The sequence below is a fragment of the Vanessa cardui genome, chromosome 11, assembly GCF_905220365.1.
Source record: "Vanessa cardui chromosome 11, ilVanCard2.1, whole genome shotgun sequence".
In the NCBI taxonomy this organism is placed as follows: domain Eukaryota; kingdom Metazoa; phylum Arthropoda; class Insecta; order Lepidoptera; family Nymphalidae; genus Vanessa; species Vanessa cardui.
In genome coordinates this window covers 11,763,388-11,782,473 of record NC_061133.1, presented here as the reverse complement: position 1 = coordinate 11,782,473, position 19,086 = coordinate 11,763,388, and the positions used below count along the sequence as shown (strand labels likewise).

General features: G+C 34.0%; 1 protein-coding gene across 1 annotated transcript in view; it reads right to left on the bottom strand.

Annotated features, from left to right (window-relative positions):
- Nucleotides 1-19,086, bottom strand: part of LOC124533401 (integrin alpha-9-like) — a 35,200-nt gene that overhangs the window by 1,430 nt on the left and 14,684 nt on the right. Inside the window, exons 13-24 of the mRNA XM_047108632.1 lie at nt 18,337-18,452; nt 15,705-15,777; nt 15,421-15,547; nt 14,274-14,391; nt 12,749-12,826; nt 12,036-12,205; nt 11,131-11,215; nt 10,206-10,289; nt 9,630-9,765; nt 7,153-7,237; nt 5,979-6,102; nt 492-563 (exon numbers count right to left, since the gene is read on the bottom strand). Coding sequence (XP_046964588.1) covers nt 492-563; nt 5,979-6,102; nt 7,153-7,237; nt 9,630-9,765; nt 10,206-10,289; nt 11,131-11,215; nt 12,036-12,205; nt 12,749-12,826; nt 14,274-14,391; nt 15,421-15,547; nt 15,705-15,777; nt 18,337-18,452 — 1,268 coding nt within the window. The remainder of the gene's footprint in view (nt 1-491; nt 564-5,978; nt 6,103-7,152; nt 7,238-9,629; nt 9,766-10,205; nt 10,290-11,130; nt 11,216-12,035; nt 12,206-12,748; nt 12,827-14,273; nt 14,392-15,420; nt 15,548-15,704; nt 15,778-18,336; nt 18,453-19,086) is intronic.

The window sequence follows — 19,086 nt, the reverse complement described above, 5'->3', positions numbered from 1 at the left end:
GTTCGAAGGCTTTTCCTTTCGTCACTTCAATAACAGTACCCTTCATTCTCAGATTCAACCCATTTTTATTGGCAGAATCAGTATCATTTACTGTTTACTAGGTATACATTACATAGTATAAAACCACGTCGCTAACCACTGTCTATCCCTATGTAAGATCATGATTTTGGTGCGGTTTTTTTTAATAGGTAGAGAGATTGAGAGGAGAAAGGTTTTTGTGTATATAATACATTGACAACATAGTAAAGAAACACTGATAACTTTAAAAGTTTCTAGTGTGATGTTGTAAAAAAATCTGTAATATTTAGCATCAGTATTGTACCCGTGCGAAGCCGGGGCGAGTCACTAGTAAAAAAATAAGGCAATGTAATGGTGTATCAAATATTGCTTAATGATAACCGGTGTTAACTCTGCAAGGGCGTCGACATTATCGTTCGGTGTAATTGATACAGGCCATTAAGGGAATAAAATTACACTAAGAGGACACTTACGATACTCTTCTGTCTTATCTCCTCTTTCAGCGCGTTGAGTTTGGTCTTTTGCTTCCTCTTGAAAAAGCCAACCTAAAAACAACGTCCATTTAATTTCCCTTTTCACTTAACTGAGCGCTGACTCGCGACACGACTGTCTTGATAAAACTAACTATATATCTTTAGAAAACACACTCGCAATAACACCTCGCCTGATTGCCTCCACTGGTGACAGGAGGGCTGGTTCGTTTTTTGCTCAGAGGATCGGAATTGCGATTCAACGGGGAAATGCTGCCAGCATTCTTGCCACCATTCCAGACGGTCAAGATTTATACAGTAACTAGTTTTAGTTCATATTTGTATATGTTTAAGCATTTAGTGTTGTTAATTCTTATGTTAATAAATTTTTCTTCAGAAAACATATTCAAATAACAAAACTAGTAAATGCAATAGCGGTATTACATTTTTTTATGTCATACGTTAGTGGACGAGCATGTGGGCCACCCAATGGTACGTGATCTCCGTTCATAGACAAAGGCTGTAAGAAATATTAACCATTTACATCGCCAATGCCCCACCAACCTCGGCCACCAAGATGTTATGTCCAATGTGTCTATAGTTACACTGGCTCACTCACCCTTCAGACCGGAACACAACAATACTGTGATGATTTTAATTATGTTATTCTGATTTAGAAATGGTAACACTGTTGCGTCGTGGTTGGCTGGTTAAGATAGCCGACTTTGATCGACTGACCAATTGGATGACTGGACAGATTGTGAGATGACAGGAGAAATAAAAAAAGAAAAACAGAAGAGAGCGGTCGGTGGTCAGAATCCGGGTTGATAACGGGGTTATCTTAAAAATTAAGGCTGATTGATGGTATAACTTGGAATTATGCCAATTGAACGTATTTTGTTAAATAAATGTATTTATATCTAATCGAGTGAGTTTGGATTTATAAAAATACTAAGTACTATTCTTTAGTAGAATATCTGATTTGTGGGTGGTACATACCCAGAAGGACTTATGTAATTGGGACCTGGACGTGGAATAGGTCTAATGGTAAGTAGATACACCACCAATGCACCACCAACCTTTGGAACTATCACGCTATGTCCCTTATACATGCAATTACACTAGCTTAATCACTCTTCAAACCGACATACAACAATAAAGAATTCCTGATTGTCGCTAGATTGTATGCCAACCCAAAAATATACACAAGCCGTAGCATTATTTCCACCATTCTACGCGTTCTTGGTTTATACAGACTATTTTGATTCTAATGTTTGTAATTTTTTTTGTCCTTATAGTAACTAATAAACTCAGATTTAATTAACAGAATTATGAATTCCATATTATCCCTTCATTTTGCTATTGAGATTTAATAACCTGGTATCTAAAATGGTATACTAGAATAGAATCAGAGGGTCAATTTAATAGATATATCTATATAAATTTAATTGTATTTGATTAACATAACTATAATGGAAGAAGTGAGATGGAGCCCCTTTTGATGGATTTGTACAACCAGCTCCTTTCGGTATAGTCTGTATTCGAACCAGTGCACGTTCTTAAATAAATATTCAAAAGAGCTTGAATAAAGTTTATTTAATAATTTAGATTCATGTTTATGTATATTTGTAATAATTTTGAGTTTTGCTTATCATTTTCTATCACAATGAACAAGGATGTCAATAATGAAAGAAAGACGACGAGGCAGTTCCTAAAGTACATTTTCTACCAAATAAACCAGATGCTTAACAAAACTTCGTTTAAATTCTACAGATAAATAAGAACTTTTCATTATTAGGCAAACAAGCAACAAACTGCTCAATAAGAGCGTATAGTACGACACAACTTAGATGTAGCATCGGCAAATTCAATAAAACCGATTACTGCCGATTTACACAACCAATAGGAATAGCTCCCTATCGCGCCATTCGACGCTATCCGTCGCTATAGATTCTCGCGTCTCGCGTTCAACCCGAGAAAGTAAGTGAATGTAAATCGACGTGTCAAATTGACGAATATATTAGGTCATATGATATTCCAGTTATTACGTTCCTGTAAAGATCATATTCACATAAGAAATAAATATTGATAATTTGGGAAAAGTAAAATAGTAAAGGAACAGCCTGTAAAATCCCACTGCTGGGCTAAAGCCTCCTCTTCTATTGATAGCCCTACTCTTAAGTGGAGAGGGTTTGAAACATATTCTACCACACTGTTCCAATGCGGGCAGAATTTCGATGAAATTAGCCACATGCAGGTTTCCTCACGATGTTTTCCTACACCGCCGAGCACGAGATGAATTATAAACACAGATTAAGCACATATGTATATATATATATATATATATATATATATATATATATATATATATATAGCTTACCAGGGTTTGAACCCGAAATCATCGGTTAAGATGTACGCGTTCCAACCACTGGGTCATCTCAGCATTAATTTGGAACAGAGTAATTAATTCGGATGAGATCGGTTTTATGATTTTTGCCGATGCTACGTCTAAGTTGTGTCGTACTAAAGATATCAAACAGTCGAGACTGTTGTCTGCGTTACTCTCTTAGACTAAAGTTTGGAATGCATCAGCATTAAACCCAAAACGGTCGTCTTAAAATGAGTATAAAAAACATTTTACAAGCTTCATGCTTTTCTAAAACTTTGTAGCGAGCGTTTTTCTCAATTTAAAATATGTAAAGAAATTGATCCTTATGTTGATTAAACAATAAAGTCAGTTAATATCCCTCTGCTGGGCTTAAGGCTCCTCTACCTTTGAGGACAAAAGGTTGAAGCTTACTTCACCTTGAATTGACGGATACACATGTGGCGAAATTATATTGAAAAAAGCATATGCAGGTTTCCTCACCATGTTTTCCTTCACTGCCGAGTAGGTGAATTATAAACACAAATTAAGCACATAAGAACTCAGTAGTGCGTGTCTGGGTTTGAACCCACAATTATCAGTTAAGATGCTAATCTAAACACTGGGCCATCTCAGCTCAATGCAAAAGCTACGTAAATGAAATAAAGTCGTCTTAAATTTTCGCGATTATTACACATTTAAATAAAACTAGTTATAACGGATTTTAATCGCGTATAGACGATACGGGTAGATTATAAGTAGACTACCCGTGACCACGAACGCTGTAAAGTGCTCGAAACGTCGGGATGTCCAAAATAATTAATATACGCGATTAAAATCCGTTATAACTAGTTTTATTTAAATGAAATAAAGTCTTCTATTTATAATTTTAATTATAGCTTAAGAGCTAAGATTATTAACTTTGAATGCTGACTTTTCCTGTGGGTGGTTTGATAAAGACAAACGTTAATAGGAAACCTTAACTCGTATTAAAACAGAATGGCGGAATAAACTCTTAGTTATTTTCGAAAGATGGAAACTGTAACTTTAAGTATAATTTTCATTACAATCGCTTAACAATTATAATCATTTATTCTACATTGTGCTTTAAAATAAAAACAATATGTCATATCTAAATATTAATATATCTGACAAATATTCATGCTATTAATTATTGCTAATTATAACGTAGCGCTTTAGTGCTATCTAATTTATATGAAATTTATGTTCGGTTTATCTTAAAAGTATATAAGTACTATGTATAAAAAGCGCCTTCTCAATTCTTCTAGATATTCTGTACTGAATATATTGCGTGCTATTAATTACGGGACATTAACCTTTTTTTTTATTTTTATCCGTTGGTGCTCGATATTTCGACATTATCTATATATGGAAATATATGTAAATATCCCGTAGTTAATAACTGTTATAATAAAAATAACCATGTTAATTTAAAATCTTACATATCGCGTGCTGTTCCAAAATACTTTTAAAAATTTGCAGCCATTTAAGCAAATCAACATTACGTACTTTATGAGGAAAAAAGTTACTAGCAACTTTATTCGCTATTCAAGATAAAAATCTAAATCCATCCAAAAAACTAGAAATAAAACCATTTGGTGAAACGAGGCAAAATGAAATATATAAGCATTAAGTAATCGTTTCCAGCGATTATTCTAATGCGAAAACACACTTTAACTCCACAAATAACGCCATTATTTATATTTTACGTAATTATTTAACAGAAAAACCTAAATGACCCACAATTACAAATCTTTTTAGGTCATATGTAAAACTTGTACATTCATAACAAAATCCTTGACATTATCCGTTACAGTAAGAGCTATACCTAAAATGGAAAATAAAATTAAAAGCATTTACTATAAACATGAGCTCAATTTCGAAATGTTGTAAAAACATATTCAAAACATGAGAGTACGCAAACTTTCAACCACTCAGATAGGCCTTTTTACAACCTTTTATTCAACTTTACTTGTTAGAATATAATCGAGTTTTGTGTATGTTCATATCAAGTGAACTGAAATCCTATTAATATTATAAATGCGAAAGTTTGCGAGGATGGATGTTTGTTATACTTGAACGAAAAAACTACTGAACCGATTTGAATGAAATTTTACAATAATATAGGTTATACAACAGAATAACACACAGGCTACAATTTATAATGTTTTTGCGTAATTTAGTGATACATATCATAGATACATATCAAGTAGCCGTGTAAAACCGGGGCGGGTCCCTAGTATTCATATATGTATTTGTAACTTTGGTGACCAAGCAATGACTTTACAACCAAGAAAATCTCAAGAGGGATTATGAACACCTGTTTTACTAATATAATAATAGATACTGCTCTTCGCAACGTTTTTCGAACTCATTAAATTTTAGTAGGTACATGGCTTCAGAGAAAGGTTCTTTAATTGGTAGAACGTATCTTGAGCCAAGTTAAACGCATGAACAAGTGTTTGAGGGTAAAGATCCAAGCAAGAAGAACAGTTTTCATGTGCTTCATTTATGTTTTGTCGTGGTACGTGAGGTTAATATTGTGAGGCAATATCGTCAATTGATGTGCAACATATGTACCAAACTGCTTGGGTGGACGATCGCGGAAAAGGCCCCGAAAATGTCTATGGGCATCCCGTAAATCGTTAGTATACTAAGAAAATATTAATTTTGTTGAAGAATCTGCTAACAAAGTGAGGAAATGTTTACTGGATTGAGTGATTTTGGCTATCGATATAATTTATTCGTATACAAGTAAGAATCATTGAGCCAAGGTAGTTGCAGTAATAAGGGACATAAATTCTATTATATACCATTGGATTGCTTCCCATATGATGAGCCTGCATGCCCTGAACATGTTACCTTCGGCATTGGTGTATATGATCCCAAACGATGAATCATTACTCAAGTTTAATGGATATAGGGTTGTGAACTGTGGAACCACCAGGAAAAAGAATAAGATTAGATTACTAAAAAAACTAAAAGTATAATAAAGCAGCTTACTCAGTAATCCACCTATTGGATATCGCTGCTATGTACGAATACCGTTGAATAAAATATTATATTCTAAGGCAAAAAATATCTGTATAAAGTGGTAAGATTACCTTGTATAAGATCAACAGAATCACAGCTAGCACCAGTAATCCGACTATTATAGCTACCGCAATTATCAAGTTCTTATTGTTTCCAAAGCTCGTATCCTCTTGAATGTACAGCGTCGAGATTAATCTAAAAAATAAAATATATATTTACTTGTACTTATTCCTGTAAGAAGTTCTACTTCACCTGCGTAAGAAAAATAGTTTTTAAGTTAGTTTTTGCGTGCATATCAGTAAAAGTAATTTATTCTTTTTTCACCACATACATATCACAAATTTTAACATTCCATTTGTAAATTATTCGTTATATAAACATTGTAAAAAAGTCAGTTATTCTACCGCCAAATAACAGTAACAGTAACTACAGGCACAAGGAACGTAACATCTTAGTTTCCAAGGTTGGTGGCATATTGATGATGTAAGGAATAGTTAATATTTCTTACAGCGTCCTTGTCTATGGGTCATGGTGACCACATGTGCCACCAACCTTGGGAACTATGATGGTATGTCCCTTGTGCCTGTAGTTACACTGGCTCACTCACCCTCCAAACCGAAACACAACAATACTGAGTAATGTTGTTTGGCGGTAGAATAACTGATTAGTGGGTGGCACCTACCCAGACGGGCTTGCAGAAAGCCCTACCACCAAGTAACATAATATATAAATTTAAGGTTTAATTAATCTCTCCTTCATTAATAAGAATAGGTGAATATATATAACGGAGAAGCATGCGAGAGCCCGTTTTTAAAAAAACATGACGTCAGCATAGCTGACGTCACGAATGTCAGAGTTTCGCTCTTTAACCATCTTCGGTGGTATGAAATAAAACTCAGGAAATAATCCTCTCTGATTTATTCCAATATGAGACGGTCCGATCACTCCGACGGCTCGACCAAGTCTGTCGATACCGGCGGGCGCTTGATCTTTTATAACAAAAATAGGTGGGTAGACTTATTCACTCAAGATAACAGTTGTTTACAAACATTAAAATATTTCAGAGTAATTTAACATTTCAAAATTCACTAAAAATTATTCATATAACAATGAAACAGTTTTAAATTATTAAAATAATCATTTCTGGACACATGTTTTTCTTAAATGCGTGGCGCCGCGCCGACATATATTATTTGAGACATGTCATAAAAACATATATAAAATAATGAATTAAATTATACATACGTTTTGTTAAGGGTTTGTTGAGTTGGTTTCAAATATACAATATAAGTCGAAGTGACACTCAATTTTCCATCCTTAAAGTTTTCAACTGAAAGTAAAAGAAATATATATACAACATAAACTTATATTACGACACAAATTAGATGTAGCATGGGATAATGCAATGAAATGAAAATAAAATCGATTACTGCCGATTTACACGACCAATGAAATAGCTCCCTATCGCGCCATTCGACGCTATTCGTCGTCATAGATGCTCGCTTCAGTTCAACCCGAGAAAGCAAGTGCATGTAAATCGCCGTGTGAAAATGATGAACATATTAGGTCATATGATATTACAATTTATTACATTTGTGTAAATATCATATTCACATGAGAAATAAATATTTATAATTGGGAGAGCGTATTCAATTCGTATGTGACTCGTTTTACGAATTTTGCCAATGCTACTTCTAAGTTGTGTCGTACTATACTTTATTTGATTAGCGGATGCTTGTTTAAACATTGACCTTTCATTTTGTCATCACTGTTTTGACATTCGATAGAAAGGGACAGCATTTTTAACATAATCCCCAAAATACAAATTTTTCAATTGCATATTTAACAACCCAAGTATCAAATAGTTTTCAAGTATCAATAGACGGCGCTAAAAAACATATTTCTTTTTCTCGTTTCTGAATCGCGCAGTCAAGATCTTCAGAACGAAAGATAACAGAAGATATAAAGCGTCAAACCTTTTCTTCAATCGATCAATGAGGTTATCGTCCGATAACGTCCCCAATTTTTTATTCATCAATCAACCCTTGTTTACATCAATCAAACCATTGTTAAAATTGTACAGGTTGGATAGATATCACATAAGTAGATAAATATTAAATTTTTTCGACCATAATCGTTGAATTGTGTTGTTTATGTACATGTAACATGAAATAAAAAAAATAATATATCCCGCTGGATTTCTTTCTCCGGTTCCTCTCAGATCAACAGATTTAAATTCCGAGCCGGTGCTAGATTCTTGACTACCAATGAGCAAGTGTAATCATTTATATATTGACTAAAGATCAAAGTGACTTTTACTTTTGAATATGTACATGCTCGTTCAACACCCAATAATATTCAAAATCATTAGTGTAACACAAAAAAATGCCTCGTAATAATAACACTCTTTGCAATTGTTTAGAAACGATTATTAATAAAAGTTCTGATAACACAAGTCAATATTTATCGCCTTTTTTTTTTCTTTTTTTAAACCTTGTTATAACTTTCAAACAAACTTTTCATGTATCCGTTATAGTTACGGCGGGATCCGATATAAAAGCGCTAGGAGCAACAAAATCCCCGATTACGTTAGCACAATGAGCCATATTAGAAAATATATACAACATATAATCATATTACATAGCTTAGCTATTATAAAAGTTTAGTTTCCCTGAGAATCTCCAAAAAAACTCTTTACATTTTTTAGATTATATTCACAGCCTGTAAATTACCCACTGCTGGGCTAAGGCCTCCTCTCCCTTAAAGGAGAAGGTTTGGAACATATTCGCATGTGGAAGAATTTCTGTGAAATTAGACACATGCACGTTACCTCACGACATTTTTTTTCACCACCGAGTACGAGAAGAATTATAAACATAAATTAAGCACATACACACCCTCAGAAGCACATAGAAAATTCAGTGGTGCTTGCCTGGATTTTAACCAACAATCATTGTGTAAAATGCACGCGTTCTAACCACTGGGCCATCTCAATTCTAAAAACTCTTTGCCTAACTTAAATAAATTAGTATAATGATCTTGTTAATAATTTTGCGAGGCCTGAGACTATCGCTTGTATAGTATATAGCTTGTATATGTGAGGATGTTAATTAATTCGCAAAATGATACAATATAGAGCTATGACAATGATTGATGAAGCTGAACATATACGTATAAAGTATAAATTACTGGGTGTTCACAGTTCACTGTATAAGGGTAGTGGGTTGCAAAAAGAAATATGTTTGGAGAGACAAATAAAATCGAAGACACAGCTATCTATCTATTTTGTAATAGTTTTTAAGAGCACGTAATTTATAAATTAAATTAAAAAGGTTTAATGAGAATATAAGTATTATAAAAAAAATATTGAGTTAAGCGTAAACGTAATCTTGTAAAGATGCACAGACGCAAAAGTCTGTGGAGATAAAAATAAATTAAAAAAAAAACGAAGAAAGAAAATCATGCCCATTAAATAATACAAATGATGTAAGACTTAATTCATGAAATCTTTTTTATACACCATACTATCCATGTTCGAAAATCTTAGTGAAATTTAGTATCGTTACAGAATAATACGGAGCAAATATACAATTATAAGATATATCGCTTTTCCGTTTGTGCATTAAGCAGACATTTATTTACGGATTTAAACGAAACTGTGTAAGCCGATGCTTATACTTGGAACTGCGTCAACATATAAATCTATCGTTGGATATACTTACTCATTTTTTCCTTCAATATATTTGTCATTGTCGATATCTTAAAAGTCGAGTTTGCTTCGAGTGTTAAGGTACAGTTGAAAATTGTAAGATCATCTAAATTATCTTCAATACATTCACTCGCTTCTAGCATCATTATCTAAAAATTGAGAAATCCATTGTAATTTTGGTGGTAAATCTGGCAATGATATTCCATTGGAACGGTCGTAATACCAATAGTCAATATCATTGTACCAAAGTCTTTTGGACTAGTTATATTCAAATGAAACGACTACTTCGTTGGTTACTTATAAAGCGACAGTTTTATAAGTAACCAGTTTTTAATGACTAGAGTTCAAATTTGAGCTCTAGTCATTAAAAAGTTTTTGTATCTTTAAAATCTCAATTGAAAACAAAATTCACGTGAAGCCTGTACTCTTTCCGGCCATACTAGCCAATCTCCCTTGAGACTGGTCAGTATAGCCGGAAACGATCATAACGATCTAACCCCGACAAAATCTCATACCTTTATCTAGGGGTTATTTTGACATTTACAAGATCATCGTGGTTCATTATTTATTTTTTTGTGATGACGCTTACCGTATGATTTTTAATGAATGGACGTTTTTCCAAAGTTATCAATGCTTGGACAGATTTCCATACAACGCTTCCGTTATTTGTTATCTGAAACAAAAGCGAATTAGCAAAATTATAAGCGACAACAAATTGACATATCAAATTAAGAAGTAAGAACTAGTGCGCACTGGTAACTTTTGTCACGGTGACTGTTTCGTCACTCTTGTCAAATCCGTGAATATGCAGACACAAATGTCACCCAATTGTCACGTCGTAAAGTGCGCGCACCTTCATACATATTCATTTTGATTCTGATTCTGATTCGGGTTTGTGGATACACTTGAGACCGATTGATATCCTCGACAGGAACTTTTTACTTGGTGGTAGAGCTTTGTGCAAGCCCGTCTGGGTAGGTACCACCCACTCATCAGTTATTCTACCGCCAAATAACAGCACTCAGTATTGTTGTCTTCCGGTTTGAAGGGTGAGTGAGCCAGTGTAACTGCAGGCACAAGGGACATAACTACTTACTTCCCAAGGTTGATGGCACATTGACGATGTATGGAATAGTTAATATTTCTTACAGCGTCATTGTCTATGGGTGATGGTGACCACTTACCATCAGGTGGCCCATCTGCTCGTCCACCAACCTATACCATAAAAAAAAGAACTCTGAAGTTTTCCTTCCATGCCGAGTATGAGAACATACAAATTAAGTACATGTAAATACCGCGGTGCTTTTATTCATTTGAGTCATTGGGTAACTTCGGCTATTAACAGCTCAATAACTATACTCTTATATTTAGCCTGTTCTATACTGTTCGAAACGTATCGAGTTCAGGATTCTCCTTTTTATTATTAAACATAATATTCCTTACAGAAGACGGCCAAGGTTTCAAGGTTTCAAGGCCAAGAAAAAATATCGTATTATTTTCTTAAAAAAACTTACCGAAAAAGAATCACGAATTCCTATTACTGAACTTGTATCAACATCTTGAATTTCACGCTCCGTTATATTCCGATCATAATGTAAACTGTGAACAGAAGATAAATAATATGTGAACGTAAATGTTAAATGAGAAGAATTTATCATACAGGATTAAAATTTTGTTGCTCCAGCCTCGTATTACATAATAATAAGAATTTATTTATTACGCCAATTAACCGTTAAAAAACTGCCTGTACTTTATACGCTTTTTTACGTATTTTTAAGGTTTTGTGCAGAGCTGAATAACAGGTATTATCATCATCAGATATTTACATCGATATAGAGTATCAAGAAGTAGAAGGATAGGCCACATTTTTTTTAACTCGCTGTCTTTTCGTCATATAATAAAAGATTGTAAATTTTTTACTACTGGGCTAAAGATTTATCTTCATTTTAGGACAAGATTAGGAGCATATTCCACCACGCTGCTCCAATGCGATTTTGTGGATACACGTGGCAGAATTTCGTTGAAATTAGACACATGCAGGTTTCCTCATAATGTTTTCCTTCTTCGGATATCAATCCAAAAATAAACACATGTAAATTCAAAGGTTCTTGCCTGGTGTTGAACCCGCAATCATCAATTAAGATTTTCGCGCTCTAATCGCTGAATCTCGGCTCTCTCTCTATTCGTCATGCGCAGTGGCAATCTGTCATAACCACAGATAGTTTAGATACAGAACCAGGCTTTCATGTTTTCCAAGATGTCTCGGAACTCTTTCAGCTGCTACCGAAAATCTCTTGACTAACCAATATTTCTAAATTGATCCAGGAACAAGAGATTTACAACCTTAGACGCTTCAATATAGCAACAGATTTTATGTGAGATATCTGCAATAATAGTGGCAAAGAAATAAATCACTTACTAGTCAATAGAAATGTCGGCGGTATTTAATTCAAATGGTATTTTCTTGGTTTGTCGTACAGTCGCATTGATTCCAGTGGCAGCGCAGTTATTATACAACAGAACCTCTACTTCCAGGCCTTCATCTCTACTTGTTGTCTTGCTCATATCTAGACGTATATTTATAGGTCGCTACAAGAAATTGGTCAAAATGTTTTCAAATCAAATCAAATTACTTTATTCAATTAAAGTTTACAATGAATCGTTTTTGAATCGTCAATATTTAAACACTACCACCTATAAATTTATCGAATCGTAGTCGAAAATATGTCTACTACAGTGAAAATATAATTGATTTTAAAAAAGCCGTATCATCGTTAATACAGTAAGATATTATGTCACATCTTTGCACTTCAGCTTAATCCAATTTTCTGCCAAATTTTAACGCAAATTACAAAAAGTCATACAATGAAAATTGAATTACTTTGACGAGTTCCGCAGTTGACGATCAAAAGAAAGTATTAAGTGATGTTTCAGAAAACAAGCGTTTCAAGATTATAATTATTTAAAAGTTAAAATATACCATTTATCTTTAAAACTCCACAAAAATTAAGCAAACAGAAAAAAAACAGAGAGAAAATTTATTTCTTGGTAGGTACCAAAGTTATCCAGGTCTATAGAATAGTTCTTATTAATTATGAAGCAGAAATTAGTGATGTAAATAATGTTACACACCTCGCCATGTCTTTCAATATTTATCAAATCGCATTTGTACCACTCATCGTCAAATTGGATGCATCCCAAAACTGAAGCCTGTAAACAGACACTAATGTAATAACTTAAATATAAAATATGACAACACAGATACATCAAATTTATGGATATCAAGTTCAGAAATTATCATGATTTATTGAAGACTTTTCTTTTACATATATGGGGTCAAAACCTGGGTTGAGGAATAGCCTTATGACTTTTTCTGTAATCACTAAATATCTTTCTTGGTGGTAGGGCTTGGTGCAAGCGCGCCAAGGTAGGTACCACCCACACATCAGATATTTTACCGCTAAACAACAGTACGCAGTATTGTTGTGTTCCGGTTTGAAGGGTGAGTGAGTCAGTGTAACTACAGATACAAGGGACATAGCACCTTAGTTCCCGAGGTTGGTGGGGCATTGACGATGTAACGAATAGTTAATATTTCTTACAGCGCCATTGTCTATGGGTGATAGTAACCACTTACCATCAGGTGGCCCATATGCTCGTCCGCCAACCAATTCCTCAAAAACAAATTCTAGACATTGAAATTTGATAGGGCTGCTTCATGTCCCTTAAAACATGAAGTCATTTTCATCTTTACGGATTATGATTGCTTAAATACATTGGATAAATAGCTTGAAGGAATAATTGATGCACTCATTTTCATGCAAGCATTTCTCCAATGTAGATTACATTACCTTAGCAAGATTTTATTTCTACGATAATAATATCCACTGTGAGCAAATCAATAAGTTTAAACAAACTTTGCCTTCGCCTTCTTAGAATTTTCAATTTGTTTTTGGTCTGAACCCAATGTGTAAATTAAAACGTAAAAACATTTCCAAGTAATAAAAGGAAATGATTTTCCAGTTTCGACTTTTGTAATAGAATAAGATAATATGTATACAAGCCATTATTATAATTTCCTTACAAATGTATTTATTAACATTAGAATTAATAACATTCAATACTTAGATATATACAAATATGAACTAAAACTATTTACAGTGTAAATCTCGTCCGCGTGGAATGGTACAATAATAATTGTTACTACACTGTATAATAATAATATGCTGTAAATTGTTACAACAATCACAACAGCCGGTAAATTCCCACTGCTGGGCTAAAGGCCTCCTCTTCCTTTGAAGAGAAAGTTTGGAACATATTCATTCCCCCATGCTGTTCCAATGCGGGTTGGTGGAATACACACGTGGCAGAATTTCTATGAAATTTGTCACATGCAGGTTTCCTTGCGATGTTTTCCTTCACCGCTAAGCACGAGATGAATTATAAAGACAAATTAAGCACATGAATCAGCGGTGCTTACCAGGGTTTGAACCCGCAATCATCGGTTAAGATGCACGCGTTCTAACCACTGGGCCATTTCGACTCGCATATTGTTACTCGATACAAACTCAAAGGTAATTTTCATCTATTAATCTCAAAAGGGTCTTCAAAATATAACAAATACACATTGTACAATAAACTCATTAATCTATTATACCTTGACTCCATCAATCTTGATCCATGCGCAGGATTCGTAAGTGGCGTTACCATCATTTCTTACAATCACGTTCATATTCTCAAATGCACTTGATCCAAGTATGTACACCTCATCCGTACTGCAAAATATTATTCAGATAATTTTATAATGAAGTTTATAATTTGAATATAGAATCAATAAGCAGCAGAAAATATTAGAACGTCGTAAAACATATACATATGTATGTATATTAAAAATATTTTGGCAGTGCCCCTTATAAGTTATCTCCTGGAAAATCCTTTTCCTTTTACGCAAGTACACAAAAACTTACTCAATAGATTAAGGCTATAAATTTTACGTAGCTGACTCCGTTTTCTCTTAGAAAATATTTTCGGAAAATTCTCGAGCATGGATTTTTGAGATCTGTTAATGGGTACGATTAAAATAATATGTTTGTTACTAGCCAATATATTATGTGCTTCTGAAGAAATTTTTAAATAAACAAACATTTAGGAAAAATTTTGCTGATGACCTGATGATTTTTGCTGAACTTTTTTACACCGTGTATCATGCAAAAACGACTGAATATTTTGACGCGAAATTTTTACCAATATATCAAGCGTATTTCAGAAATTTTTTTGCTGAACAGTATCATATAACATATACATCAACGCACAGCTGAGTCTGCTAGTACTAGTAACATTATTTTTGCCGTTTTTATGAGAAAGTGTTTACATATAGGGTTTATCCATAAGGCAGTGTAAGGCTACTTCAGAGCCCCATAAAATAACAAAAAGTAAATTTAACTAGAAAATAAGGTTTTATAATTACTTGCTAATTTTGTTAATTAAAAATATTTCTGAACACAAATATTTCTCCATTTGAGTATAGTGTCGTAAGAAATTAACAGAAAAAAGTTGTTATAAATAAATATGAGTTTTCGTAAATTATATTTAAATATATACTTTAGGAAGTTAGAAAAGGGTAAAGTGGCTTCGAAATGTGCCTTGCCTCCAAGACAACAACAATTCCCTTTACCTGAATTACCAAGATATAATTAGGTTACCAGTCGACAAGGAACATGTATAATATAAGGTAATTAATATCTACTCATCAGAGATAACAAGTCGCACTAAGAACTAAAAAGAAATACTATTATAATTACTACCTGCCCAGCCACTCGAAGTGCATAGAGAGACGAGGAACACAATCGTTTCCTTTACAACGGCGTACAACATCCAACACCGTCTCCGGTTTGCTGTAATTGCTTATTGTAAATAATGATCTCTCGAATTCTGTGAAAAAAGTAAGAAAAAATACAAATTTTGTTGTTCTCAGAATAAATTACTCATATTAATCGCAAGCAATAATCAAATACAATACGCTAAATTAGCACTTTCATAATATTCATGCCCAAAAATAATAAACAATAAAAAAATAATTACTTATTACCTGGTGCCTCGAGGGCTTTGACATCTGACTCCACTTTAGCCGTGAACTTATAATTGCCGGGTTCTGTATCGTCCTAAAACAAAAACAGCAAATATTGAAATTTATACTTAGCTATTTTTAAAACGTTTTAACCGCTTTAGTAACAATAGATGCTGCAGCTAGACCTTATATTACGTATGTATTTTGAGGCTAGGGTGTGAGGCTTGTAGTTTCTATAAGATCTTAGCTCGTGATTCTCTATTTTGGGTTTATCCTTTAAATATAATATCTTAAACGACTTCGGTAGGCTGGCTGGCAAATGAGTCACCCTATGATAATAATCAACACTGCTCCTAGTCATTGCATATGAAATATTAACCGCTTTTGGTTTAACCAATGCAGCACGAACCTAGCTGAGATGTTATGTAGTAGTCAGTACCGGCGTTAGGGAGGGGCGCGATGGGGGGACGGCCCAGGGCGCCAAATTTATTGGGGACGGTTGGTGGAGGTGGAATACTTCCCCCACCAAGCTGGAACGCGTGGTGGATGGTGGGCATAGCTAAGCGTTCGAGGGCGGCGCGAGGTCGCCGGTTTTTGTACTTGGTACTTGGTCTCTCGTCTCGAGAGAAAACCGAGTCTACTGGCGGCTACGGCCATTTACTTGACCGTTTACCGAGTGGGCGCCAAAATATTCTTGCTCAGGGTGACAGTCCCTCTAACGCCGGCACTAGTAGTTACACTTGCTCTTTCGCCCTTCAAACCACTCCAAGACAATTCTAAGTATTGCTGCTTGGCAATAGAATATATAGTAACCCAGTTACCTTAACTACTTAACCTAGTACCTATCCAGACGGACTTGCACGATGCCCTATCACTAACTAACAATGATATGATATTTCACAACCACATTCTGCTTTGGGTTTCGAGTTTTAACATAGGATATCTCTGCTGACGAGTCTTATGTAAAAGTATTAATGGTATGTTCTTCGTAATCGCTTATACCTAAAAAAAACCCTACTTGGGAAATACTGGTACAATATTTAGACAAACAAACACGAGGCCACAATCGGTAAGGATTTTTTTAAATACTCAATCGTTATACTTAGAAAATCTCCTATTTTCTTATGTTAAACACAAATTTAAAGGTCAAATATACAAGGTACTAAGTCTTTGTTACACTTTTATCGCTTGATCGTTCACGTGTAATCATAGCTTTAGGGAATAAGGGAGAGCACTCATCATGGGCATTCATGTGTATTATACATAGCAATAAATAGTAACAGCCCGTAAACTGGGCCAAGTAAGGTAAGAAGCATATATGGAGATTTTCGTTGAACTTAGATACATCTTGCCTCACTGTGTTTTCCTTCATCGCCGAACTCGAGATGAATTATAAACAAATTAAACACATTAAAATTCAAGAGAACTTGGCAGGATTAGAATGAATGAACCTGCTATCATCGGTTATGATATACTCACTCTAACCACTGGGCTATCTCGGTTCTCATATATATTAATAAATAATAATAACTGTCTGAACTAACCGAATACGAATTTGTTACTTCAACTTATAATTGTAGATAGTCTATACAGCAATAGGTTATTTTCAATTCAATACAAAAAATCGGAATCCGTGCATGATATTAAACGCGCAAGAATGGACTCCTAAATATACGGGATAAAATTTCACGGACCGATTTACGATGAGATTTAAAATAAATAAGTCATCGAAAATGCTAATCTTAAGTCTAAAATCAAATTTTAAAACTCTTAAAATAAATATGCTAGATCATATACTGCCCCAAAGTTTGTGCAAAAATTTGTTAACATTCATTTGAAGTAAAGCTACCTACTTATTTTTTTTTCTTAACGTCTGAAAATCATGTATGCAAATTTCAAGATCCGTTTAATAATAGTTAAGAATTGAAATCATAACAAACAAAGGAAACAACTCGCTTCATTATCAGCTAAGGGTCCGTATCAAATCTATATGTCACCGTAAGATTACAATATAGCGAAAAATAATACGTTAAATTAAATTGCAATAAAATTTCACGGTTCACAATATCGCGGCAGTTTTTCGTTGATACGTACGTAGGTACTTAGATACAACTTGCCTCACGATGTTTTCCTTCACCGCCGAACTCGGGATGAATTATAAATAAATATATAAATATAAATATGAGACAACATCACATACATTACTCTGATCCCAATGTAAGTAGCTGAAGCACTTGTGTTATGGAAATCAGAAGTAACGACGGTACCACAAACACCCAGATCCAAGACAACATAGAAAACTAATGGTAATCTACATCGACTCAGCCGGGAATCGAACCCGGTACCTCAGAGTGGCGTACCCATGAAAACCGGTCTACACACCACTCGACCACGGAGGTCGTCAATTATAAACAAATTAAACACATTAAAATTCAAAAGAACTTGCCAGGGTTAGAATGAATGAACCTACAATCATCGGTTATGATATACTCACTCTAACCACTGGGCTATCTCGGTTCTCATGTATATTAATAAATAATATAATAATAATCAGTCTCGTCAGACTGTATTCTAACGAATTTTGTAATCTTACGGTGACATAAACATATTATGAAGGGATATTACAGAGAGAATTACAAAATATCAGACTTACCAACAACACTAGGACCTCGTTAGTATACAGTGATACTTTTTTCGTAACCTTAATTTCGTATGTCTTATCGACTATACGAGCTGCGTCTCCGATTATATTTGTAGTTACAAATAGTCCTGAAAGCAAAATGACGTAATTCCCTTTAATCACAGTCTCCTTCGCTAATTACGAGTTTTAGTAGTAATTTCTATTCTAAACTTATGCTTAAAGTATTCAATTAAACTACATACGATTTTACCTGTCTCAAGTTTTTAATTGTTTTTCTTATTAGAGAGATTTTAAAAACACATACAGAGCCACCTACAATTATACTATATATACCCACCTATAATTATACTTATAATACGGAATGTTTATTATTTTTATTTACAAGCTTAAATTGCGCCCTTTATATAATGAATTTGTATGTGAACAGCAGCATTGATGTAGCTTCACATTCATTTAATCCTGATGTTTTATCAATTAAGACAAACCACTGCACAGCCAAAGTTTATACTATCTCACCTTATAATATATATCTAATTGGCCTTCGACTAACCAGTTTAAAAGTTAATGTTACCAAATCAAATCAATTATATACGAGTAAACTTCACAACGAAGCGTTTTTGAATCGTCTATAATTAAATACTAACACCGTTTCGCAAAGCAGCCTTTAGCTATAAGCCTCTAGATTATAAGGAAAAAAATAAGAAGAAAATCACTAGTTAGTATTAGATTGATATTTTGGTGATCACGGTGCCAATACGTGCC